The 24,680-nt window shown below is 41.8% G+C and overlaps 1 protein-coding gene across 1 annotated transcript in view; it reads left to right on the forward strand.

The window, feature by feature from the left end:
* The window catches only part of SNRK (SNF related kinase), an 86,302-nt gene that overhangs the window by 38,376 nt on the left and 23,246 nt on the right, over positions 1 to 24,680 (forward strand). Inside the window, exon 4 of the mRNA XM_045007033.1 lies at positions 19,243 to 19,384. Within this exon, the coding sequence (XP_044862968.1) occupies positions 19,243 to 19,384 (142 nt within the window). The remainder of the gene's footprint in view (positions 1 to 19,242; positions 19,385 to 24,680) is intronic.

A 24,680-nucleotide genomic window follows, 5' to 3' on the forward strand; every position in this document is an offset into this window, starting at 1 on the left:
ATCTTTCGATAAAACACATTTTTGTTGGAAAATTCTGACTTACCTAAACTCATATTTTGCAGAAACCTACTGGCTTTGATGAAACTTTCTTCAGGAAAGTTTTCTCAGGTGAAGGATGAAATTTTTGGTTGAAGTAGAGACTAATGCCAGAAAAGCCTAGTGGTAAGGGCACTCATCTGGAATGTGGGCCAGACCCAAATTCAAGGCCTTGATCTGCCTTATTCAGATGAGTACCCTGACAACCAAACCATTGGCGATTGTGGGGTGGGTGGATCTCTCTCATTCTATTGCTGTTTTGTTGTGGAAAAACTTCAAAAGGTCTCAGTTGCATCCTGATGCAGATTGGGAATTCCTGAAATTATGAGACGTTTCACAAGACAGGGAAAGAGTTTTCTGCCCAGCTCCAACAATGTTAGACAGAGGGTAGGGATTGTGGCTGGGGTGAAGGGAGGATTAGAGAGGTGGGAGAGCCTTGTCTGGAAGTGGGGAGTTTTACCTGGGCATTGAACAGTTTCCGTTCCAAGTAAGCCTTGTTCCCAGTTCTCTTCCTATTCCCTCTGAACCATGGAGTTGTGTTTGGTTGCCCTGCACTCTGGCCTGTCTGGAAATTCTTTTCCACATCTCCTTCTGTTTCGGTCTCACAACTCCTTCCTGTTGGTTAAGGGATTCTACAGGGCTTTTTCCTGGAGCTGTGCCTGAATCAAGCCTTCCGAAGCTCATTAGTATCCAGATTCCAGCCCTATTCCATGGAGCCTCTTGGTCCTTGGACTCTCACATTTTGTCCTCTTGATTCTGGGGCCCTACATCCTTCCTTCCTGGGGCTGAGTTGTGATTCAGGCAGCCTTTCCCAGTACGCCAGTCTCCCTTCTGATTTCCATACCATGGTGTGTGTCTCTGGCTTAATGCTGCCCTGCAATTCTGCCCTCTAGGCTGTCTGCCCTCTCTCTTTTTAATCTTCCTGGAAGTCATCTTGACAGCTGGGTTTTATCTAAAGGTGATACCGTCCTCAGTTAGTCTGCTGTTCCCTTGATTATCTTGTTCTTTAAAGGGACCATATAGTGGGGTTGGCTGGCCCCAAGTCCCTTATCTGTTAAAGGGGACAGACCACCTATTACAACATACTATAAGCTCATATACCGCAAGTGATACACGTACTGCAGTTTCAGAATCTTAAACACCAGGAATGACCAGAAAATGTGAATATATTTGCTCCCATTTTTTACACTATTTCTAAGTGCAATAGCAAAATATGTAAAGTAATATAATGGAAGTATAATATACAACACAGAGCTATGCAATGTACTTGACCACTATGTTGAGGAATTACATTTTATTGCTGAAGCCTCTATTTCCCCTTCCCACTTCCTTTCAAAATGTTAGGCTGTTTTGTTTCTATTTCCTGCCTTCTTTATTTTTCAGTCAGTAGTGCTCCTTCAGTTAGTCAGAGATGCTTGCTGGAGTGATTCATGTCATATCTTCTCTTCCTCTAGCCTTTTCCCCTCTGCCTTGAAGGTAGAAAGTGCTTTCTGTACCGTGTTTCTTGTCTCTCTCCATCTGGAAGGAAGGAATTGAAGTTGGTTAATTTGAACTATCTATACAGTTCTACTTCTTATTGTCTCAATAGCGTGTGTTCATGTCCTCACACTTTTTTTTGTTCTTTCTCCACTCTCCTGCATGTCTTAACCCCTCCTTCTACCTTTCTGGATCTCTGCTTCCTCAGGATTGCATCTATGCTAGTGCCATTACTTCTATAACAGTGGTGAAGTGATGCAGTCAGTCCTAGCCAGTTTGCTGGGAAAGCACTAGCAGGAATAGTACTGACATAAAAGCAGCCCTCCATTGCTGCAGGCCTACTGCAAGAGAAGGGGGGGATTGAAGGGAAAAAGGCAATCTTTTGTTCACATTCCAAGAAAAGAACAGTGGGGAAAATAGTACTTGTGCCATTGTCTACTACTAGCAGTAGGTGAAACTGACTGACAGTAGTTTCACTTTGCTCTTGCAGCACTGCTGCTGTGTGAAGGAGCAGAAACACAGCCATGATTCTTCTCTGTGGAAAGAGTTCTGTAATATGGGATTTCTATGATCTCCGTGCCAAATTAAACCCTTGGTATCTTGCATCACTTTTGTAAACTCAAGTTCTGGTCTGCCTTCTCTCACATGAGCTGAATTAAGTAAAATGAATTGGTTTTTGGTTTTTTTTGTTTTTAATGAAGAATAGCTATTAATAAAACTGGTATGTATTTGCTTGCTTGCTTAAAATTAATTTGAATGTTTACTGTAATAGATGAGAACTTTATTTATAGACTTGGTTCACAGCTACTCCAAGTGTTACTGAGTAGTATACATTGGCCTTTGCTTTACCCAACTGAAAAATTGCCTCTATTAGCTATACATCTAAGGCAGGGGTGGACAAACTATGGTCTGGGGGCCGGATCCAGCCCACTAGCTGTTTTAATCTGGCCCTTGAGCTCCCACTGGGGAGCAGGGGTTCTGAGGCTTGCCTTACTCCAGTGCTCCAGCTGGGGAGCAGGGTTGGGGGCCGGTCCATGCAGCTCCTAGAAGCAGCGGCATGGCCTCGCTCCAGCTCCTACATGTAGGGGCAACCAGGGGGCTCCACTCTGCATGCTGTCTCCTCCCCAAGTGCCACCCCTGCAGTTCCCATTGGCCGTGAGCTGCAGGGGTGGTGTTTGGGGAGAGGGCAGTGTGCAGAGTGGAGCCCCCTGGCTGCCCCTATGCGTACGAGTGGGCCGTGCTGCTGCTTCTGGGAGCCACTTGAGGTAAGTGCTGCCCAGAGCCTGCACCTCTGAGCCTCTCCCTAGGCCCCAGCCCTGATCCCCCTCCAGCCCTCCAAACCCCTTGATCCTAGCCTCCAGCGTCCTCCTGCACCCCAAACCTCATCTTTAGCCCCACCCCAGAGCCCGCACCCCCAGCCAGAGCCTGCACCCCTTCCTGCACCCCGACCCCCTGCCCCAGCCCTGATCCCCCTCCTGCCCTCCAAACCCCGTGGTCCCTATCCAGAGCACCCTCCTACACCCAAAACTCCTCATCCCAGCCCCACCCCAGAGCCTGCACCCCCAGCCAGAGCCCTCACCGCACCCCAACCCCAATTCTGTAAGCATTCATGGCCCACCATACAATTTCTATTCCCAGATGTGGCCCTCGGGCCAAAAAGTTTGCCCATCCCGATCTAAGGTGTTGAAAGAGCATTGCCTGTTCCAACAAGAGTCTGGACTAAATTGCTTTAATAAACAGACTCCAGCTTCACTCATTTCATGTGGTTGAATGGGAATAATATGACTGCTTTGGCTAACCTATGCCCATTTTGTGAGACCTACGATCACAAATGTACCAATATTGTGTGATGGCCTATAACTTTTGAAATGTGGCAGAAATTCTAGCAGGTAAGCTCTTGATACAGAAGCTACAGACAGCCTTTGTAAATCATAAATTGTTACTTTGAGAGCCATGGTGAGGACTACATCATGCCCTCAGAATGGAATAAATGTTTAAGATAACTTTAATCAGATTCTGGAGTTCTGTTTTTAAGCAATATGAAAATGGATACCCTTTATGGATTCTATGCACTTAAATACAACAGATGTGCTCAACTTCTCTCTGGTGCTCACTTGATCTGAGGCAGCCAGTGACCGAGCTTGGTTTCCATGGCAGTGACTCTGTGTTATGTAAGGAAGTTGAATGTACACTGCCCTGGTTGTTATGGTTCTGAGAATCTTTCTTGGACAATCCTTTCCTGATGAACCTTTTAAAAGAGCATTAAAAGTATGTGGAGTGTTTCAGGTTTTTTTTTTTTTAAGAACTGGAAGGGATCTTGAAAGGTCATTGAGTCGAGTCCAGTCCCCTGCCTTCACTAGCAGGACCAAGTACTGATTTTGCCCCAGATCCCTAAATGGCCCCCTCAGGGATTGAACTCTCAACCCTGGGTTTAGCAGGCCAATGCTCAAACCACTGAGCTATCCCTCCCCCCAATCCCCATTCTGTTAGTTGGTTAGTAATTAAAACCCCTCACTTCTATATTTATGTTAGTAATTTCAGCAGTGAATATTTAGGTCAGTGGTCCATGGTTCTAAAGGTCAAATCCGACCCTGAAATCTGCACTGTGGTTTTCATTAGAAAATCTTGATGACTGTGTGTACACCTTACAGGAATTAGTAAAGATTTAGCTTCAGTCTACCTTACTGAAATCAGTGTATATTTCCAGTCTTGTAGCCCCTGTGTTAATGCTGTAAGCATCCTAAATTTCACAATTTACTCCCTCTACCCCCTCCCCCCCAACTCCTCTTCTCCTGCATCCATTTCTGAGGAGGGCAAATTAGTGTTAACTTGGAAATGAAAAATGTATTCATCATATATCCTTCTTTTGGCTCGTCACTAAGTTGTTAACTATTTTTGTATGTCACAGATATTTTTTAATTTTCTTATTTAAAATTATAAATTTATTATAAAATTAAAATTTATTTAAGGCTGTGTAATGTGCAAGTATGGACCCGTGGATGCTACTAATTCAAATATCTGGTTGAGAGTGCACAAGTGCGCATGCATCCTACAGTGGATGTCCCATAGGAAGAAATGGTTACTTACTGTAACTGTGGTTCTTTGAGAAGAGATGCAGCTGTGTATTCCAGTTAATTGTGTGCACACCCAGTGCACCGGAGCGGGATAAGTTTTCCTAGCAATACCCATAGAGGGGCAGCGCTTGCACCTTATGGCCATAGTGCCTCCTCTGGCTACGTGAGGTGGCACTTCTCCAGTCCTCTCTCACTTCCTTCACACCAAATGCTTGGAAACAAGACTCTGATGCAGAGGGGAAAGAAAGTGGGTCGTGAAATACACATCTGAATCACATCTTGAAGAGCCATAGTTACAGTAAGTAACCATTCTCCTTCTTTGTCTAGATGCAGCCATTTAGTCCCCTTAAGTGACTCTCATAGTACTGTCCCCAGGAGGTGGGGTTCAGAGACTACCTAAACAAGGACTGCAAGACTGGTCCACCTGCTTCCTCCAGTGGGATCTGTTCCCCTTTCTGGGGTAGTCCTGTTGATTTGGAGAAGGGAAAGCCGGTAAATGTGCTGCGGACGCTGCTGCTGCTGTTGCCATTGCTGTTGAATTCTGTAGTGGCACCTCTGCACCACTGGTGTGTGCATCCATCCACCAGAACAACAGGATAGCCCTGGAATCCTTGAAGAAGTATGGCACCTCATCAGTTTTGTCTGAGAACAGTGGTTGGCCATCAAAGGGCAAATCCTCAATGGCTTGCTGGACATCAGGGCAGTGCCTGAATTCCACAGCAAGGAAGCCCTCCTCATGGTATGCACAGAGGTTGTCACCCTGGCCAAGGTGTCTGTGATGTCTAGTGCAGACCTCAAGGACATCTTAGCCACCAAACAACCCTCAGTGACAAATGCCCAAAATGCCTCTCATGAGGCCTCAGCAGCTGGTCTATGAACTTTGATGTAGCTGTCCAGTTAACAAAACCGTATTTGGACAGCAAGGCTTGCTCATTATCAATTCACATCAGTAAGGAAGAGGAGGTGTAAATCTTCCTGCCCATGAGGTGTGTTCATTTAGAATCGCTGTTCTTAGGGTTGGACTTCCCTGTTGGGCTCCATCACTCATTGCAACTAGGGAATCTGGGACTGGAGGGGAGTAAAGCCCCTCAATTTGTGGGTATTCTCCTGCAACAATTTTGCCTGGGTACCGAGGGAAGCAGCTACATGCTGCAAAAGATCTTGGTATTGGTCAAAATCTTCCGTTACTAAAGGGAAGGATGAACCTGGCAGCATGGAGTTGTTCAGAGATGAAGGGCCTCCTGTTTTAGGGCTTACAGACCATGGTGGGATGGCCCTGGAGGCTTCGCAGAGAGAAGTTCCGTCAGCGCCTGGGCTTGTGGCAGATCGATGTTCACCACCACAACCGTGGCCAGCAGTCACACCTTTGAGCGAGACGAAGAGAGGGACCTCCATGACTGAGGAACATCCCATGGATTTCGTGGAGGCCACTGGCATGGATAAGGCATTGATGGCCAGTAGGCACCAGGCCAAGAGCCTCTGTCCTGACCATGAGACAAATGCCAATCCTTGTACCCATAATGGGCCAACGGTCCCCGATGTTGTCGGGTGATGGAGAGTGGGAGGATGGTGACTTAAGTCAGATGCTGAGGAACTTTGGGATCCTGGAGATAAGGGCAGAGCGAGACCAGAGGGAGTGAGTATCCAGTCGGACTTATCCATCATCCAGAACGACCCCGAAGTCAGCTGCATTATTGGAACACCTGACGGTACCAACGTTGAGGGTGGTGAAAGCCATCATAGTAACATTTGCTGTGCCGACTGCAGGAGTGCCAAGGAGATTTCTAGTACTGAGGTTCCCCATGCCACTCCCAGTACTAGCCTTGCTTCCACAACCTGTGGAAGGGAAACATTGGGATGCGATGCTGACACACCATGGAGTTCAGCAGCTTATTCAGTAGATGGGGCTATAGATGAAGCAGTCCTGGCAAAGTCCTGGATCAAAGGAGGTTGTGACTGAAGGCATAGGACGTCTCTAGCTACCTGGTAAGCTGCAGATGTCGAAACAATCGATGCCGACATCGTCCTCGTCAGTACCGGACTCAACAGACATTGGGGGGCTGGAACCAGAGTCTATGTTACAGGGTTTCTAACCTCCTTACTCTGTATCAGGGAACTGTTAGAGATACCTGCACCATTCTGTGTGCTGGGACCAACTCCATGCCTGTCCATGCAAGTGGAAGAGTGCTCCTGAGACCTGGAGTGGTCTATATTGGTCTTTTCCTCCAGTTCTTCAGAGAGGCACCTGCTGCGGAATGCGAAGCGGCAGCACTCTTGGAGTCGAAGGGCAACCTCCGACCCGACGAGGTCCTTGGTGCCAAACCAGACCCAATGGCCTGTTCAAGCTGGTGCTGCTTCAGAAAAAGGTCTCAAGCCACTTGAGTCTTTCTTGAACATCTGCAGATTGCACGCTTCTTAACATGGGGCTTGCCGAGACAGAGCAAGCACGCTCCCCCACATGAAGGACAATATTTAAACCCCAATCTACCTAATACTAAGGGTAACGATATACAACAAGAGAAGACTAAACTAGTTGAAAGGTTATGAGGTTAAGACCACACAAAGCTCTGACTCCAACTACGGGGTAAGAAGGAACTGAGGAAGGCTTAGTGTGGCACTGCCTCATGTAGCCAAGGGGGTGGCTATGGCCACAAGGCACGAGCACCACCACTCTACCTTTATTGAGTAAGCCTCACAATTTACTCATGTGCATAAAGTTTAACTAAGAGTTTAAAAATCTAGAGCTCATCTGTAGATTCTGGAAATCTTTGTCTGAAAAAGTGGGGGAAGAAAAAGATGGGCCATTTATTCACTTAGATAAACTTTTTTTTTTTTTTAAATCCAGCCTTGAGCCAAGTCATTCCTAAAAGTACTCATTACTTTGGAGGAGGGAAAGAAACCTTTAATTCTGTTTATAGACAGTAACCTGTTGCTGAAACACACAATGTTTTTTCTGTAATGTATCATTGTGCTGTAGAACAGTACAATAAACAACTTTCAGTCTTGAGGATAATAGAAACAAATATTTAAAGAAATGACAAGATTGTGTGGTAAGCTAATGTGCTATATGGAATGGTAGGCATCTGTAAGAAGATTCCAAAAATGTGTAGCAGTGCATTTTGTCCGTGGCATAGAAAAGGCTGTTGATTTGATATTGCTGGCAAGCTGTGCTGTTATAAATATTTTGGGTTGTGAGTTCTAGTAAGAAAAAGTCTGTTTCAGCTCTTTTCGGGAAAGGTGTTTAATGGTGTGTCCCATTTCAAGCTATAGATGGCTAAAAAAGAGGAAAGAAAAAACAAAACAAAAAAAACAAGTAGACCTAAAATCTCTAAATGTTGAGAGACCAGCATGAGTTTTACTCTATTAACTACCGGAAAATGGATGGCGCTGGAGCGTTGGACCCATACCCGGCCGTCGCTGGCAACGACCCAGTGCCGCTCTCGGGGGCCCAAGTCCTTCTGAACTACACTTGATCTTAGCTGAGAACAGCTGAGAAGTGGTAATTTGTCCAACATGTTTTACTTATGGAAAAAAGTGTAGACATCTTTCTAAACTGTGTGTGTGAAAAGATACCATTTTAACCAGAGGATCTTGTTTGATGTTGGGGTCATTCATTGCTCTTTGACTAGTTGTGATAGATTGAAATTAACTCAGTTCTATGCAACAGGCTCTTCCATTATCTATTTTAAAGTGTCTTTGTCTATGAAGTTACTCTGAAGAGTTGTTAAACATTTCCTGTTTTTCTTCATTTTTTTACCACTTCCTTTTGCATTCTGCTAATCGTCTTTTACAAGGTGTTTGGTGTGAGCAGTAGATATAATATTTGATCTGTTTAACTGTTTTCTATAACACACGGTTTTAGCCTGATTTGAATGGAATCTTCGAACTTTATAGGCTCATATTGCCAAACTTTTATTTTTTGCTGTGCTCTCACACCATTTATCTTTGCCAAATAAACACTCCTGTGATAAATGAAGTGGGGGAGGGGATAGCTCCCTTTGATGAACACCCACCCAGCCAGTTAGCTGTAAAATCCCTTTTGGTCGCTGTTCTCTGCTTGCTTTACCAGTAAAGGGTTAAAAGACTCCCAGGTAAAGAAAAGGAAGTGAGCACCTGACCAAAAGAGCCAGTGGGAACTTTTTAAAATTGGGAATGGAACTTTCCGTTTGTCTGTTGTTCTCCGGAGAAGGAGACACGGAGCAGGAATGCTGTGTAAATTATCATGCTCTGTAAATATGAAAATTATCAGATCATATCTAGAACTACTTTTAACAACCCAAATATGTAAGTAAATTAGGAATGTTTAGAAAGACGTGATTATGTTTATTTCTATTTTATTTTTTAAGGCTGGTGGACTCCTCTATGCTAACGCCAGATGCTTTTATTTTCTGGTAACCTTTAAGCTAACCCAGAAGAAAGCTATTTTGGGTGCTTAATTTTTGGAATTGCTCTTTTAAAATCTTAGACAAAAGCCTAAGTTCCAGATGTATTTTCTTCCTTTTTGTTTTTCATAAAATTTACCTTTTTTAAGAACAGGATTGGATTTTTGGTGTCCTAGGAGGTTTGTGCATTTGCTGTTCGATTAGCTGGTGGCAACAGCTATTTCCTTTGTTTTCTTCCTCAGCTCTTCCCTGGATTGGGTGTGTGGAAAGGGCTTGAGGTACCCCACAGGGAAGAATTCCCAAGTGCTCCTTCCTGGGTTCAAGGTGTGGGTGTTTTGTTTTTGTTTTTTTGCATTTGAGTAGTGGCAGCATTTACCAAGCCAAGGTCAGAGAAAAGCTGTAACCTTGGGAGTTTAATACAAGCCTGGAGTGGCAAGGATTAATTTTTAGAATCCTTGCGCGCCCTCCCCCCACTTCTTCACTCGGAGTAACAGAGTGGGGATTCAGCCTTGACAACTTCTATATGAAGCCCCATATACTATATTGGGGGCAAGAGAGGAAGAAATTCAGTGAGGTCTGTTACTGTTGAATAGTCTAGCAAGAGTAGTGGAAGTCTCAATGGTTATTTTAACCCTAAACTAAAAGCACTCAATAGTATACTGTATGCAACAATCCTTCCCTTTTGGAGATAAGTAAGGTAACCCAACTGGTGTTTTTCATTTGTGTAACTGTCCCAGTGATCCCATTTTTAATGTTTAAATTATTCCTTTAATGGAAAGTGAAAATGAATCTGAAGACAGCACTTTCAATAAATTACTGATGGATGGTATATATTAACAATTTTAGATTAACGTCTGAAGCTTAGTCTTTTGTGGTCAGCCATCAGAAGCCCTAGTGGAATTATGGTATGATGAATAAGTAAGAATCATTCTCCCTTAATTTCTTACTTGTAAAATGAAATCTGCATCATTGACAAGAGCAGGGTTTCTCAAACAGGGGCCGCCGCTTGTGTAGGGAAAGCCCCTGGCAGGCCGGGCCAGTGTGTTTACCTGCCCCATCTTCAGGTCCGGCCGATCGCGGCTCCCATTCTGCCTTGCTTGGAGTTGGTTGTAGCAGCATGCTCCTGCTCCAGTGTGTCTTAAATTTTCTCTCAAGATGAATCACAACCCAGAAAAAAATAGAAATGGGACAGGGAGAAAAGACTCTCAGGGTATTTTTTCAGTCTGCTAAACAGTTAAGTGAAGATAGTCTGAAACACACTTTTAATGTGGGTGTTTACTTCAAGAAGCAGCTTAGAAAAGCTGGTACAAGCAGCATAGACTTCTCTAATAATATATAGGAGTCTCTCCTCTCTTCTTAAGTTGTCTCTGTATGATAGACCATGAACACTCTTCTATGACAGACCTTGCTTTTCTAATCACAGTAGCCTTTGGGAGCAAGTTCTCAAGTCAGGCCCTCCTGCACAGTTTCTCCTACCTAAAATAAGTAAGCCGGCTGCAGCTTCTAAGGCTCCAGCCCATTTTTGTTCAGCCTGCCACGTCATAATCTTTAGGTCTGTTAGACTGAAAACAACAGATTGGTAGACAGAATACAGTAGAATCTGAGAGTTACGAACTGACCAGTTAATCTCACACCTCATTTGGAACCAGAAGTACACAGTCAGGCCCAGCAGAGACCCAAAGGAAAAAAAAAAGAAGCAAATACAGTACAGTACTGTGGTAAATGTAAATTACTAAAAAAATAAAGGGAAACCACAATTTTTCTTCTGCATAGTAAAGTTTCAAAGCTGTACTAAGTCAATGTTCAGTTTTAAACTTTTGAAAGAATGTTTTGTTCAGTTATGAACAACCTCCATTCCCGAGGTGCTCATAACTATGAGGTTCTACTGTACAAGGTGGTTCTTGTCACTGGGAAAGTCATCTACCATGTTCAGTGAGGAGACTGAGTGTAACTAAGGCTTTGTCTACACTGGAACTTCGTCGGCAAAACTTTTGCCATTCAAGGGTGTTAAACCCCCCCCCCCACCCCGAACGACAAAAGTTTTATCAACAAAAAGTGTGAACAGTGCTTTGTTGGCAGGAGCGCTCTCCTGTTGACAAAGCTGCTGCCACTCATGGGGGTGGAAGTTTTTTGTTGGCGGGAGAGCTCTCTCCTGCCGACAAACAGCAGCTACACTGTGTGCCTTTAAGCGGCACGGCTGTAGTGATACAGCTGTGTTGCTAAAAGGTGTGTAGTGTAGATGAAGTCTAAAAGAACTACATTTCTTTAAGCTATTCATGTAAGACCATTTGATTTTCTTACGTAAAGTTATCACCAAAGCAAAATTCTTAGAATCAGATTGACTAACTCAGCCACTGATGTAGGGGGAACTTGCCTTTTGTTAAGTAACTGGAACTGGACAGTCCACTCCCACTTCATCACTTCTCTAATGTCATCAGTATGCCTGTGGCAGCACCTGAATCAGAGTTTGCACTACCCATCCATATTGGTAAGCTCCCTCTATCTCTTGATGTACTTAATTGCCTCTCATTACCATGGTATTTGAGTGCCTCACAGTCATTAATGGATTTTATTCTCAATGATCATTTTGTAAGTGGGGAACTGAGGCAGAGGGTAGATTAACTGACTTTCAGAGCCACACAGAAAGTCTGTGGCTAAGCTGGGAATTGAATTCAGGTTTCCTGAGTCCCAGTCCATGCCCTAACCATTAGACTATCCTTCTCTCGTTTTTCTTGTTAGGCAAAACTTTTGGTTGTAAAGTCTACTAATTGGTATCTTTTTCTTGAAAAGTATGCCACTCTCTAAGATTCCTGGAAAAGAAAACAGATGGGGCACTGAAAAGGTCTTCTGGATTTGTTGGTGGGTCAACTTACCACTTCTTTTCATTCTCTCTGTGGCATGATCACTAGTTGAGTGCTTAGGTGAAGGCTTAGCCACCTTAAGAGGGAAGCATTGAAATCCATTTTGCCAGATGTCTGTACTTTTTGATCGTTTCTTGCTACATCTCTCCATGTAGCCCACAATTCATTCAGTGACTGACTATTACCCTAGTAAAGAGAGATTTCTAGTAATGTCCTTGCATTGGAGGGGCGCTTTCAACCTCATGGCTCTTGGGGTGGGATTCTCTCCAGGGATTATTATTATTTTTTTTTTTGTAACAACTCAATTCTTCCAACTCCTCTTGTCCTTGCAGTAGACCAGTAAGAATTTTAGGCATTCTTCTAAAGCCATAGTTTTGGAAAGGTCTGCTCCCTCAACAGATGCATTACTTTCCCTGCAAAAGGCTGTAGACAAAAGGCCTTGCTTGTCAGTAAACTGAGTTCAGGCCTCAGTTCTCTATACCATTAAAGGAGGGGAGTGTGCCAAGTTTTTCAGTGGTCTCATATCTTCTCTAATAGTCTGTTTCCTTTTACGAGTTAAGCTTAGGCTTCCTTTCAGATATATTATTTCCACTTAGATACTGTTGCTAGTTCTCAGAAAACTCTTAAAGTTCAATTCAAGCAAGTAATTTGTGTCCCTGAGACTCCTGGCTAAATCATTTTGCCTGTAGCTTCTGATGTGAAGAGCAATGAACTTAAAGTTCTGTCTCTTCAACCACAGTTTCTATAGAGAAGGGGGTGGGAGTGAAAACTGCATCTTTGTTTCTACCCGCAGTGATTTCCTGGTTGCATTAGAACACAATGTGTTACAAAACTTAGAGTAAAAAAGTACAGATTGTTATGAGGAAATAATATCACATTTGCCTGGAATATTTCAAAATACAACATTGTTAATTAAGTTTGGAATAGTTTATAGTTCTGAACTTTGACAGCACAGAATTATTGCAGCTACCATGTTCAGAGAAAGTGTTAAAGTATCTCAGCAATGCAAAAAGTCTTCAAGCCCTGTTTTTGAATCTTTGTTAAACCTGTTCTTTGTTTTGTCCATATGTGAAAGTGATGGCTTCCTTAGTAACATAAAAGTATGTAATGCTAAAAATATTATGCAGGCAGTTCAGTACTTCATTGAAGTTTGACTATGATCAAGAATTTGTCTTGTTTTTTTCATTTGATGGTATTAAAAACCAACCTTTTTCAACTTAATTACTAGCAGCTTTTATTAGGGCTGTCAATCGCAGTTAACGCACGTGATTAACTCAAAAAAATAAATTGCGATTAATCACACTGTTAAACAATAGAATACCAATTGAATTTTATTAACTATTTTTGGGTGTTTTTCTTCATTTTCAAATATATCTATTTCAGTTGCAACACAGAATACAGAGTGTACAGTGCTCAATCTATATTATTTTTATTACAAATATTTGCACTGTAAAAATGAGAAACAAAAGAAATAGTATTTTTCAATTCACCTCATACAAGTACTTTAATGCAATTTTTTTATCATGAAAGTGCAACTTTTACAAATGTAGAATTTTTTTGTTACGTTACTGCACTCAAAAACAAAACAATGTAAAACTTTAGAGCCTACAAGTCCACTTAGTCCTACTTCTTGTTCAGCCAATTGCTAAGACAAACAAGTTTGTTTACATTACGGGAGATCATGGTGCCCACTTCCTAATTACAATGTCACCTGAAAGTGAGAACAGGTGTTCCCATGGCACTGTTCACATGGAGTCACAAGATATTTACATGCCAGATGCGCTAAAGATTCATATACCTCTTCGTGCTTAAGCCATCATTCCAGAGGACATGCTTCCATGCTGATGATGCTCATTAAAAATATAATGTGTTAATTAAATTTGTGACTGAACTCCTTGGGGCAGAATTGTATGTCCCCTGCTCTGTTTTACCTGCATTCTGCGATATATTTCATGTTATAGCTGTCTTGGATGATGACCCAGCACATGTTGTTCATTTTAAGAACACTTTCACTGCAAATTTGACAAAATGCAAAGTGAAATTTCTAAAGATAGCTCCAGCACTTGACTTGGGCGGGGAGGAGGAAGATGTACTATTTGCTTAGCTCTCTTAAAATGCTAATTAAAATATAGAACTACAGAAAAATCGTAGATAGTGTGTTTAAACAAGATTTTTAGGCAAGGTAGGTTAATTAAAACATTTTAGTAGTACATTGACGTCTCATGAAAATGAAGCAGTTGTCTGTTAATGAAACACATGAACTGAATGTACTCTATGCATAAATAGAAATGGGTTCTTACAATCTGTATTTGTGTGTGGAGAGAAGAATATTCCATGATGTCCTCTTCAAATTTATTGCAACTCAACCTTATGGTGAAAGAGAATCACTTGTTTAGACTTACACTAGGAAAGCATTCACTACAAATATATCCTGTAGAACTTCTAGAGAAGTTAATGTTGTAGGGGTTGATCCTGCAAAGTACTCAACACTCTGGTACCACTCTGGCAAATTACTGAAGCACATAAATGTATGAATAGTCCTACTGAATTTACATGTATTGCTGTAGTGAGGCCACGGTGCTCAGTGCCTGCAGCATAGAGCTCACAAGCTATCATTAGCACAAATCAAATGATTCTCTGGGTTAATATTTACCATAAATTAGAATTCTAAAGAAAACTTGGCTGAATTGCTCCTATTTATTTTTTCAGCCAAACTATATAAAGAATAAATAGTTTATAACTAGCAGCATTAGTAATTGTTCTAAAAATAAATCATATACATTTATTCAAACACAGTTAAGTGAAATGTAGTTGTCTCTTTGAATATGTTAACTACTCTGACATCTATATTGCAACCCTCCCCCTTCCTATGACCCTCCATGGCAGGGAGTTCCAGAGCCTGGGCCAACTGTCTTGGGGTCATGCTCAAATTGATTTAAATCATGATTTAAATCACTAGTCAGGAAGACTCGATTTAATCATGGATTTCTACATAAAAGTACATTCTTGTTGGTTGTTATAAGCTTAATACATATTCTTCACAATTCAGAGATAGATGTAGGTTCCCTTTTTAGAAGGTACACACTATACGTTTTTAAAGTGATTTATTTTGAAAACTTCTCAGATTAGTTTTACAGCTATATCAGAAAATGAATGATTGTTTGGTTATTTCATTTACCAAAGGTAATTGAAGCAGATATTTATGAAGTAATTGGGAAGTGAACTATCTCCAATTGAACTATCTATCAATTAATCATTAATATTTGGAGGATTTTCTTGCCATGCTGTATTCGGAGGAGAACATCACCAGACAGACATTTAAATTGTTTTATTTAACTAAAACAACAACGTTACATATTCTGGATTTTTTTCTTCATCAGCAAACATATAATACTTTAACAAGACAAGCATACGAATTTTTGAATTTAGTTAAACATTCAAGTTTTTTAAAATCAGGTTTGGTTTTGTTAAAATTGTTTTAACTAAAATAGTTTAATGAAATTTAAAAAAAAACAACAAAAATTAAATCAACTATGTCAGGCGGGTCAACATGAGAAATGTAAAATATTGGCTTCTGTAGCTAACTCGGTCGTCTTCACCTTCATTTTCCTGTTTGTTCATAATCTGGAAAAGAAAAACAAGCTTTCCTGCTTTTTCAGGTCCCAAATGATTTCTCAATTGGGAATGAATTAGTCCAAAGGAAGAAAATATTCTTTCTACACCGGCAGAAGAAGCTACTGCTGTTAAAAGTGAGATTATCACTTCAACGGACTCTGAATCCAAGTGCTTAAGTGACTTCCACCAGTTCACTGGTGTGACTTTCTTTAAAACATCAGCAAACATATTTCTTGAATGGTTCACCCTTAGCTCTGAAGTTTATTATAGTTGGCATTATGGAGGGGTGATTGCTGGATGTCCATGTCATAGCCAACTCCTCTTCTTCAGCAGTTAAGGTTTGACCCTGGTACCAAGTATTGAGAATATTTGCAAGAAAATGAGCTGGAGATAGTGCTTGCCCCATTCGTTTTTTTAATTTAACTCTGTCATTGCATATTTCTCTTTTTATGATCTTAGTTCCTTCCAAATTTCAACAGTGTCAGCAATAAAACAGCTATTTCCATGCATTTTGTTCAAGGCTACAGAAATAGGCTTCAGGGTACTCAGCATGTGTTCAGTATTTCTCTTAATTCCAATGTTGAGAACTTTGGCTGTGACAGTGCCATCTATTTTTTCACGATTTTGTTCACAAACTGTCATCAGATTAGGTCAGTTCTTGATGCAGTACTCAGAACAGTCCACTACTGAGTTCTATTGCACGTCTTGTGGGAGAGTTAGCTTGGTTCTTCCCACTTTTTTTCAGAGCAGCTACTGCAAAGTGGTTATTATGGAAGTATTTGCAATTTCAACAACATTAGCCTTTATTTCTGGAACACTGATGTCTTTGGCTAGGAGGTGCATCAAATGAGCACTGCAACCGTATGTTATTAGCTTGGGACTCTCTTCTAAATTTCTTCTCCTCTTGGATACATTTGCAGCATTGTCTGTGATCAAGCTGCGTACTAGACGTTTGAATTTTTTTCACAGTTTGTTATAGCTTTTACTGCTGCTACTTGTAAGTATTCTGCTGTGTGTGCATTTCCTGATGTATCAGTTTTTCTGTAAGGAAGACATTCCCTTCTGTTGTTTCACAAGCACATGCAACAGGATCATTGTGGACATTGCTCCACCCATCAAGACTCAGATTAACAATTTCACCCTCTAGACCTTTTACACACTGTTCAATTTCTCTTTCATACATTTTATCCAGCTATTTGCCTGTGACATCCGCTCTGTTGGGTGGACTGTATCCTGGTCTTAATGACTGAACCATGTTAATGAAATGTGGGTTCTCAATCATAGGAAAGGAGAGTTTGTTGCATAAACAAAGTGGGCAATTTTTTCATCAATTACCTTTTTGTAATCTGCTGGTTCTTATCACAAATTTATCTATTGTTGTTTCTGGATGAAGGAGATTTTTTTTTCTTTTTGCTACAGGTGATATACTGTGGCTATGTGACATACATGATGTGACTGAAACACTATCATTGGCAGATAACTCTATAACTATAGAAAATGATGGTGATCTTGAAGGTGGATAGTCTTCAGAATCCTGTATGTTGAGGATGGATTCTCCTAAACAAAATAAGTCAATGCCTTTATTTAATTATTATTATTACCATACTGCTCATTTAGTATTACTCATTGCATTCACTGACACTCAGTACTACTTTAAAGGTGACATTGTAAAAGGAAGATCTGCCTATTCCAGCTATTTATTTTTTATCACAACTGCATCCAAAGTGATAGTACCATAGAGTAACAACTATATTTTTTGCTCAAACATAAGAATTCAAGAATAGTCCAGAAGGAACACAGGAAGTCCTTAAGAAAAAAGTATGAAATAAAAAAGTTTACCAGCCTGAAGATCCTGCATGTTCAGACATGTTCCTTTCATCATCTTCAACGCAGCTTCCTCCTGAGAAGGAACATTTCTCATGATGTTGTTTCATTCGGACTGCCAAGCCTTGCATTTCTTTGTTGCACTGTTTGCATTTTGCACGCATGCCTGTCTTACCCACAGGTAGAGGATCTTCATTAAAATATTCCCAAACTGGGTTTCTTTTACGGCCTGCTGCCATTATAGGTTTTCCCTTCTAGGGAGAGAATGGTATGGTAGATCTCAAATTAGTGAAGGCTACACTCAGAAAGACCTGAAGACTTCTGGAATATGCTGCTCAAACAGTTCCACTTTTGTTTCTACTGCCTGTCCCTCCCTTCTCACATTTATCTCCTTGTCCAGATCTATTCCACCCCCAATAATCTTTTATTCATTGAACTTTTTGAAACTTTCCACTTTTAGCGAGAGGTAAGGGATTGACTCTGTGTAAACAAATTTGCAGAGGGACAATAGCGTTGAGGTCTGTTATTTCTCACCTCTATTTTTATTTATTTTAAAATATTTTTTGCTTTTAACGAGCATGTTATCTCTGGAGACACAAATCCACAGTTTTGAGAACTACAAAAACTAAGCATCTCTGAGCGTATCTCCTAGACTAAGCACTGAGTACCATTGGGTAGATAGAAAGATTAACCTAAATAATCTATACAGAAGCCCCTGGAACCCCATAAGATTGGGTCCCTAATCCATGAACTATTGGAACTCATTTACAAAACTTTTCTTAAACATTACATGAATATATGGTCTCATACTATAGAATTAGAATTTATAATCCCTATTCCATGATGTATCTTTGAGCTATAATGTATCTTAATTAAAACTATCTTTAGATTGTTTTTTCCTCAAAAAGCATTTTATCAAAAAATCTTATTTAAATAACAAAAATCTGACTTTTTTTAAGTTAAAAAAAATCATTGATTTTTATCCACCCTGGTAATGCTATGGGGCAAAAAATAGTTGTATAGATGTTCTTGCTTGGGCAGGAGCCCAGGCTCTGAAATCCAGTGAGGCGGGAGGGTCTCCGAGCCTGGGCCTGACTGGGAATGCCTACGCTGCTGCTTTTAGTCCCATAGCATGACCCTGTGTCAGTTGATCTGGGCTCTGAGGTTCACTGCTACGGTGGTTTTTTTTTTTTTTTGTTTGTAGTATAGTCGTACCCTTATGAAGCCACAGAAAATGGAGCATTTTTTTTAAATATTAGAGTATTGCCCTCACTCCTGTGTATAATCTGTTAGCCAATACTATACATATCTCCTATTATCTGTAACACTTCAGATCTCTTTGCTGACTATCATTTGTCTTGTGAAGTTTCTTAGTAGTGCTTCCTTCTGAGAGTTAACTTTTTAAAATTCACTCAATAGATTGAAGCATTTGCATGTTGTAGAAAAAAGTGACATAATGCTCAGATGTACTACTATGATTACTTTTAATCTTTTGGTGTATGTCACCTTATCAGGAAATAAGAAAATTAATACTGTTTTTTCCTACAAGATGTAACTGGAAGGTGTTTACTAGAAATCCATGTGTTAACTGCATTATATGTTTGGCTGTTCCTAAATACTTTAGAAAAATTTAAACCCAACTGCTTAAAGGGGATGATAATACCAATTACAAGTAGTGAACTGGATTAAAATATTTATAATAAAATGAATAGAGAAATGTAATTTGGGATTTACCGGTAAAATAAAAAACATAATTCCTCATTATCCCCAACTCTATAGCCTACTCTATTTTATACTTTATTACAAAGGAATTGTAAATTTATTACAAAAGGAATTGTTAATTCCTATAAAGACAGTCTGATGATAACGTTTAAATTAGTTAGAAACCTTAATGGAAATTTAGCAAACACTTTACATTGACAGTATTTTTTCTGTCTCAAGCAATAAGTTTAAGACATGTATTGTAATTTACAGATATATGGAGCCTGGGTGTTATCCTATTCATGTTGGTATGTGGACAACCACCATTCCAAGAAGCAAATGACAGTGAAACACTGACTATGATCATGGACTGCAAATACACAGTGCCATCGCATGTGTCCAAAGAATGTAAAGAGTAAGTAAAATATCAAGTAATTTGATAGCATTCATAGAAATGTTGTATACTACCAACACATTAAATAGAATCTGGTTTCTCAGGTGCCAGGAAGTTTTTATTGATATTATTTTTACAGAGCTTCCAATGCTAAAATTCCCTGCCATGTTACCAGCAGTTTCCTTAACTTGTTAATTCTTCTTTTAGCACTGATTAAGTAGCTTCTTGCGCAGTATTACTACAACGTCTTTAATCTCGTGGCCTCTTTCAGTCTTTATCAAAGTTGATTGAATTTGTTCCTTTGAAATGTTTTGAGCCTGAGACTCTCCACACATATGCATTACACAAAGTTGTCACAGATTTTTGGGTTGGGGCGGTGTTAAATTAAACCATTATTTGTCTGAATAGTTGTTCAAGGATATTGTCACTAGTTGTTATGCTCAAGAAGACGGCATCAGGCTTTTGTTTATCTCCTATTAAGGGCTTGTCTACACTGGCAATTTACAGCGCTGCAACTTTCTCGCTAAGGGGTGTGAAGAACACCCCACCCCCACCCCCGAGCTCAGCGAGTTTCAGCACTGTAAAACGCCAGTGTAAACAGTGCACCAGTGCTTGTAGCCACGCCCCTTGTGGAGGTGGTTTTTTAGAGCTGTGACTACAGAAGCCATGTTAAAGCGCTGCCGTGGCAGCGCTTTAGCGTTGCCAGTGTAGACTAGCCCTAAAATTGCAATCCCAAAATCAACATACCAAGTGTCAAGGAAAAAATATCTATGCAAATAGCACATGTCACTTAGGAATCATGACTCATTTTGAGATGCTTATTCTGGAATGTTCACTGCAGCTCTTTGACGATTTTGAATTGTTCGGTACTCCCCATATGTTGAAGTCAGGTTGATGTATGGAGGCTTCAGCCCCTAAATGTTGATCCCCATGATGTGAGATTCCCTCTTTCTGAGGCCTGGTCTACACTACATTTTAGCAGCGTTAAACCGATTTAACGCTGCACCTGTCCACACAACGAGGCTGTTTATATCGATATAAAGGGCTCTTTAAACTGGTTTCTGTACTCCTCCCCGACGAGAGGAGTAGCGCTGAAATTGGTATTACCATACCGGATTAGGGTTAGTGTGGCTGCAAATCGACGGTATTGGCCTCCGGGTGGTATCCCACAGTGCACCATTGTGACTGCTCTGGACAGCAATCTGAACTCGGATGCACTGGCCAGGTAGACAGGAAAAGCCCCGCGAACTTTTGAATTTCATTTCCTGTTTGCCCAGCGTGGAGCTCTGATCAGCACAGGTGGCAATGCAGTCCCAAATCCAAAAAGAGCTCCAGCATGGACCGTACAGGAGATACTGGATCTGATCGCTGTATGGGGAGGCAAATCTGTTCTATCACAGTTCCGTTACAGAAGACGAAATGACAAAGCACTTGAAAAAAATCTCCAGAGGCCACAGCAGGGACTCAGCACAGTGTTGCGTGACAAGCGTAACGGAAAGCCAAAGAATCAAATAGATGCTCATGGAGGGAGGGAGGGGGGTACTGAGGACTCCAGCTATCCCACAGTCCCCGCAGTCTCCGAAAAGCATTTGCATTCTTGGCTGGGCTCCAAGTGCCTGAAGGGTCAAAAACATTTTCCCGGGTGTTTCAGGGTGTATGTCGTCAATTTACACCCTTCACTCCCCCCCGCCCCCGAAAGAAAAGAGAAAAAAATTGTTTCTCGCCTTTTTTCAGCGTCACCCTATGTCTACTGCATGGTGCTGGAGAGCTAAACAGCAGCATCCTCTCCCATCTCTCCTATGGCAGACGGTACGGTACAGTACAGTAGGACTGGTATCCGTTCTCGTCATCAGCCCGTGAGTGCTCCTGGCTGGCTTCAGGTGAGGCTGGCCGGGGGCGCCTGGGTAAAAATAGGAATGATTCCCGGTCATTCCCAGTAGATGGTACAGAACGGCTGATAATCGTCCTCATCATAGCAACTGGGGGCTGAGCTTCATCAGCCCCCTCCCTTTCATGTGTGTAAAAAAAAAAAAAAAAAAAAAAAAGCTTCTGTACTGCCTGGACTATCATAGCAGCGGGATGCTGGGCTCCTCTCCCCCGCACCATTTAATGTCCTGCCTGTACTCTCATAGCAGCTGGAGGCTGCCTTCCCCTCATTTTATCTCACTAACAAGTCACTGTTTCTTATTCCTGCATTCTTTATTACTTCATGACACAAATGGGGGGGACACTGCCACGCTAGCCCAGGAAGGTTGGGGATGGAGGGAAGCAACAGGTGTGGTTGTTGCAGGGGCACCCCCCCGTGAATGGCATGCAGCTCATCATTTCTGCGGGGTCTGACACGGAGCAGCTGTGCTCTGTGGTTCTCTGATACACTGGTTCTCTAGTACACTAGCCCCATATTCTAGGCAGGACTGATTCTATTTTTAGATACCATAAAGGAGGGATTGACTCGGGGAGTCATTCCCATTTTTGTCTTTGTGCCCCCGGCCGACCTCAGCCAGGGGCACCCATGATAGCAGCAGAGAGTACAGAATGACAGATAACCGTCATCTCATTGCCAATTTACAATGGCAGCAGACGGTACAGAACGACTGGTAACCGCCTCTGCTATCATGCAAAAGCAAATGAATGCTGCTGTGTAGCGCTGCTGTATCGCCTCTGTCAGTGGCATCCAGTACACATACGGTGACAGTGACAAAAGGCAAAACAGGCTCCATGGTTGCCATGCTATGGCGTCTGCCAGGGCAATCCAGGGAAAAAGGGCGCGAAATGATTGTCTGCCGTTGCTTTCCCAGAGGAAGGAATGACTGACGACATTTACCCAGAACCACCCGCGACAATGATTTTTGCCACATCAGGCACTGGGATCTCAACCCAGAATTCCAAGGGGGTGGAGACTGCGGGAACTATGGGATAACTATGGAATAGCTACCCACAGTGCAACGCTCCAGAAATTGACGCTAACCTCGGACCATGGACGCACACCGCCGAATTAATGTGCTTAGTGTGGCCGCGTGCACTCGACTTTATACAATCTGTTTTACAAAACCGGTTTATGTAAAATCGGAATAATCCTGTAGTGTAGACGTACCCTGAGTTAGAATCTTTCTTCAAGCATAGAGTTCTCAGTAAATGACAGAATATTTTACCACTCCATACGCCTTGAATATCCTAGTGCAGGGGTGCCCAAAGTTTTGCTTTAGTGTCTCCCCTTACCAGTGATGTAATGTGTTTGCGCCCCTCCAGGCCAGGAACAGAGTCACAGGTGGTCTGAGAGTGGGGGATGGGAGCCGGGGCCAGGAAGGGGGCTGGGGCTGGGGCAGAGCAAGGCTGGGCCCTGCTCCCTCCCCATCCCTGTGCACGTGGGCCTGGGCCCTGCTCCGTCCCCCACTTTGGGGACCACTGTCCTAGTGCCTGTATAAGATTCCAGGAGATTTCCTTCTATGCCAAACGCTGGAGCTCAAGCAGAGCCTGATCTTTTGCATGGACCAGATGAATGTCTTCCACTTTCTAGTGCTGGCTGTAATAACCATACCTGTGTTCATATATGACCTGTGTAGTCTAGTGCATTTTTTTAGTGCTGCACTCAGTGTCATAGGTGAGCAGTAGTTATTTTTTTGTGCTCTGCTGATTCCACTGACTTAGTGTAATCAGCAATGCAGAAAAGCTGTTGTTTTACATGTTTTAGAAGTATTGATTGTTAACAATCTAGGAGAGGTACACAAGAAAGAATTAATCAGCTGAGCACTACTAGAAGAAATCCCTTGGGACCCCATAAACCAATAACTATTTTTCCACTCTTCCTATGAACGTATTGAGTGAAATTGTCACTGCTAAAACCAGAATTGGTAGGTCTGATCATTCTGTGCACCAGTCTCTCCCTCTCCCCTGTCTTTTTCTTCCCCCAAAAGATAGGATTTGGTATGCCATATTTACTAGCCTCTGGTCAATAATCAGTATCAGGAAATACCGGGTCCTGCATGGGTGGGTTTCAGTTCCAAATGTGCAGTAAAGATTGTGATTTCTTTTTTTCACCACTTCTGCCCGTTTTTCTTGGGGAAGAGACGTTAAGAACCTCAGTAAGTAATATAGAAGGCACAGCAAAATTGATGGATAAGCTCGGAACCCCTTTGTACCTGCAATACTAAGTAGAGTGAAAACTTTGTGAACCTACTATCTATGCATAACACATCTTTTGGAGACAGAGACCATATTGGCAAAAGAGAAGAAAGCTGTCCTTTATTTTCCTGTATCCTACCCAGCTGTCCTTTTTGAGATTTAAAAATTACAAGAGAAAAAGACAGACTAATGATATTCCGTATATATCCCTCCTTTTTCATGGCAGTTTTTAGGAGTCAACAGTGTAGGAAATATAGGACCTCCTCTTGCCTTTGTAACTCTTTTCTCTATGCATATTCCTATATTTAAAAAAAATAAACCTGTGGTATACATTGAATTATAACATGTAGTTAGATTAACCATTGTTGTCTTGCCTAGCATGCTTGGTACATGAGTTCAAGCATTCCTTCATAGCTGTGCCCCTTACCTTTTCTGCTACGGTTCCAATGGAGCATCAACACTAAACATCCTCCACCACCATGTCCTGTGCAAAGCAGGTAATTTGGGGCAAATGCTGTCATTTGCCATGGCATAAACCGAAGTTCTGCATACATTATGCAAGTAGAAATGTGCTAGTCATACAATATCCATTCTCTGTACATTCTGTGACAGTTTGTGCTTGGGTTACACTTCTGCCTGCCAGCAGTTGGAGACGTATCACTTGATTTAGCATCTACCCACAAAGAAAAAGCTTGTCATTGCAGAGTCCTCAGCTCTTTCTCTCTACAGATGGGACAGCTCCCCTTCCTCTTGCTGATACTTAAGAACCTAGGGCCTGGTTCCTATTTTAAAATAAATCACACTTTTCTTTGTTTGCAGTTTTGTTGTAGCTGTGTTGATCCCACGATATTAGAGGCATCATGGTGGGTGAGGTAATATCTTTTATTGGACCAATTTCTGTTGGTGAAAAGGGCAAGTTCATTTGAGAGCGTAGTGATTGTCTTGTTTCATCCACACAGTTGTTATTGGGGCATTTAGTGCACTCGATGAGGTGCACCACATGGTGTGATAAGCACATATAGGACCCATGGATCTTGAAAGGTTTGTTGTGGGGGTATTGATCATTGTAGAAGTGGGGCTATGTCTGCAAGTTTTGCATCTGTTGTTATGAGAGGCTGGTGCCACTTAGAATTGGTATGTCCTGGTCTGTGGGTGACACGACAGTCACTATGCTCTCAAGTGAACTCACACAGAA

This window comes from Mauremys mutica, chromosome 2 (genome assembly GCF_020497125.1).
Source record: "Mauremys mutica isolate MM-2020 ecotype Southern chromosome 2, ASM2049712v1, whole genome shotgun sequence".
Classification (NCBI taxonomy): Eukaryota; Metazoa; Chordata; order Testudines; family Geoemydidae; genus Mauremys; species Mauremys mutica.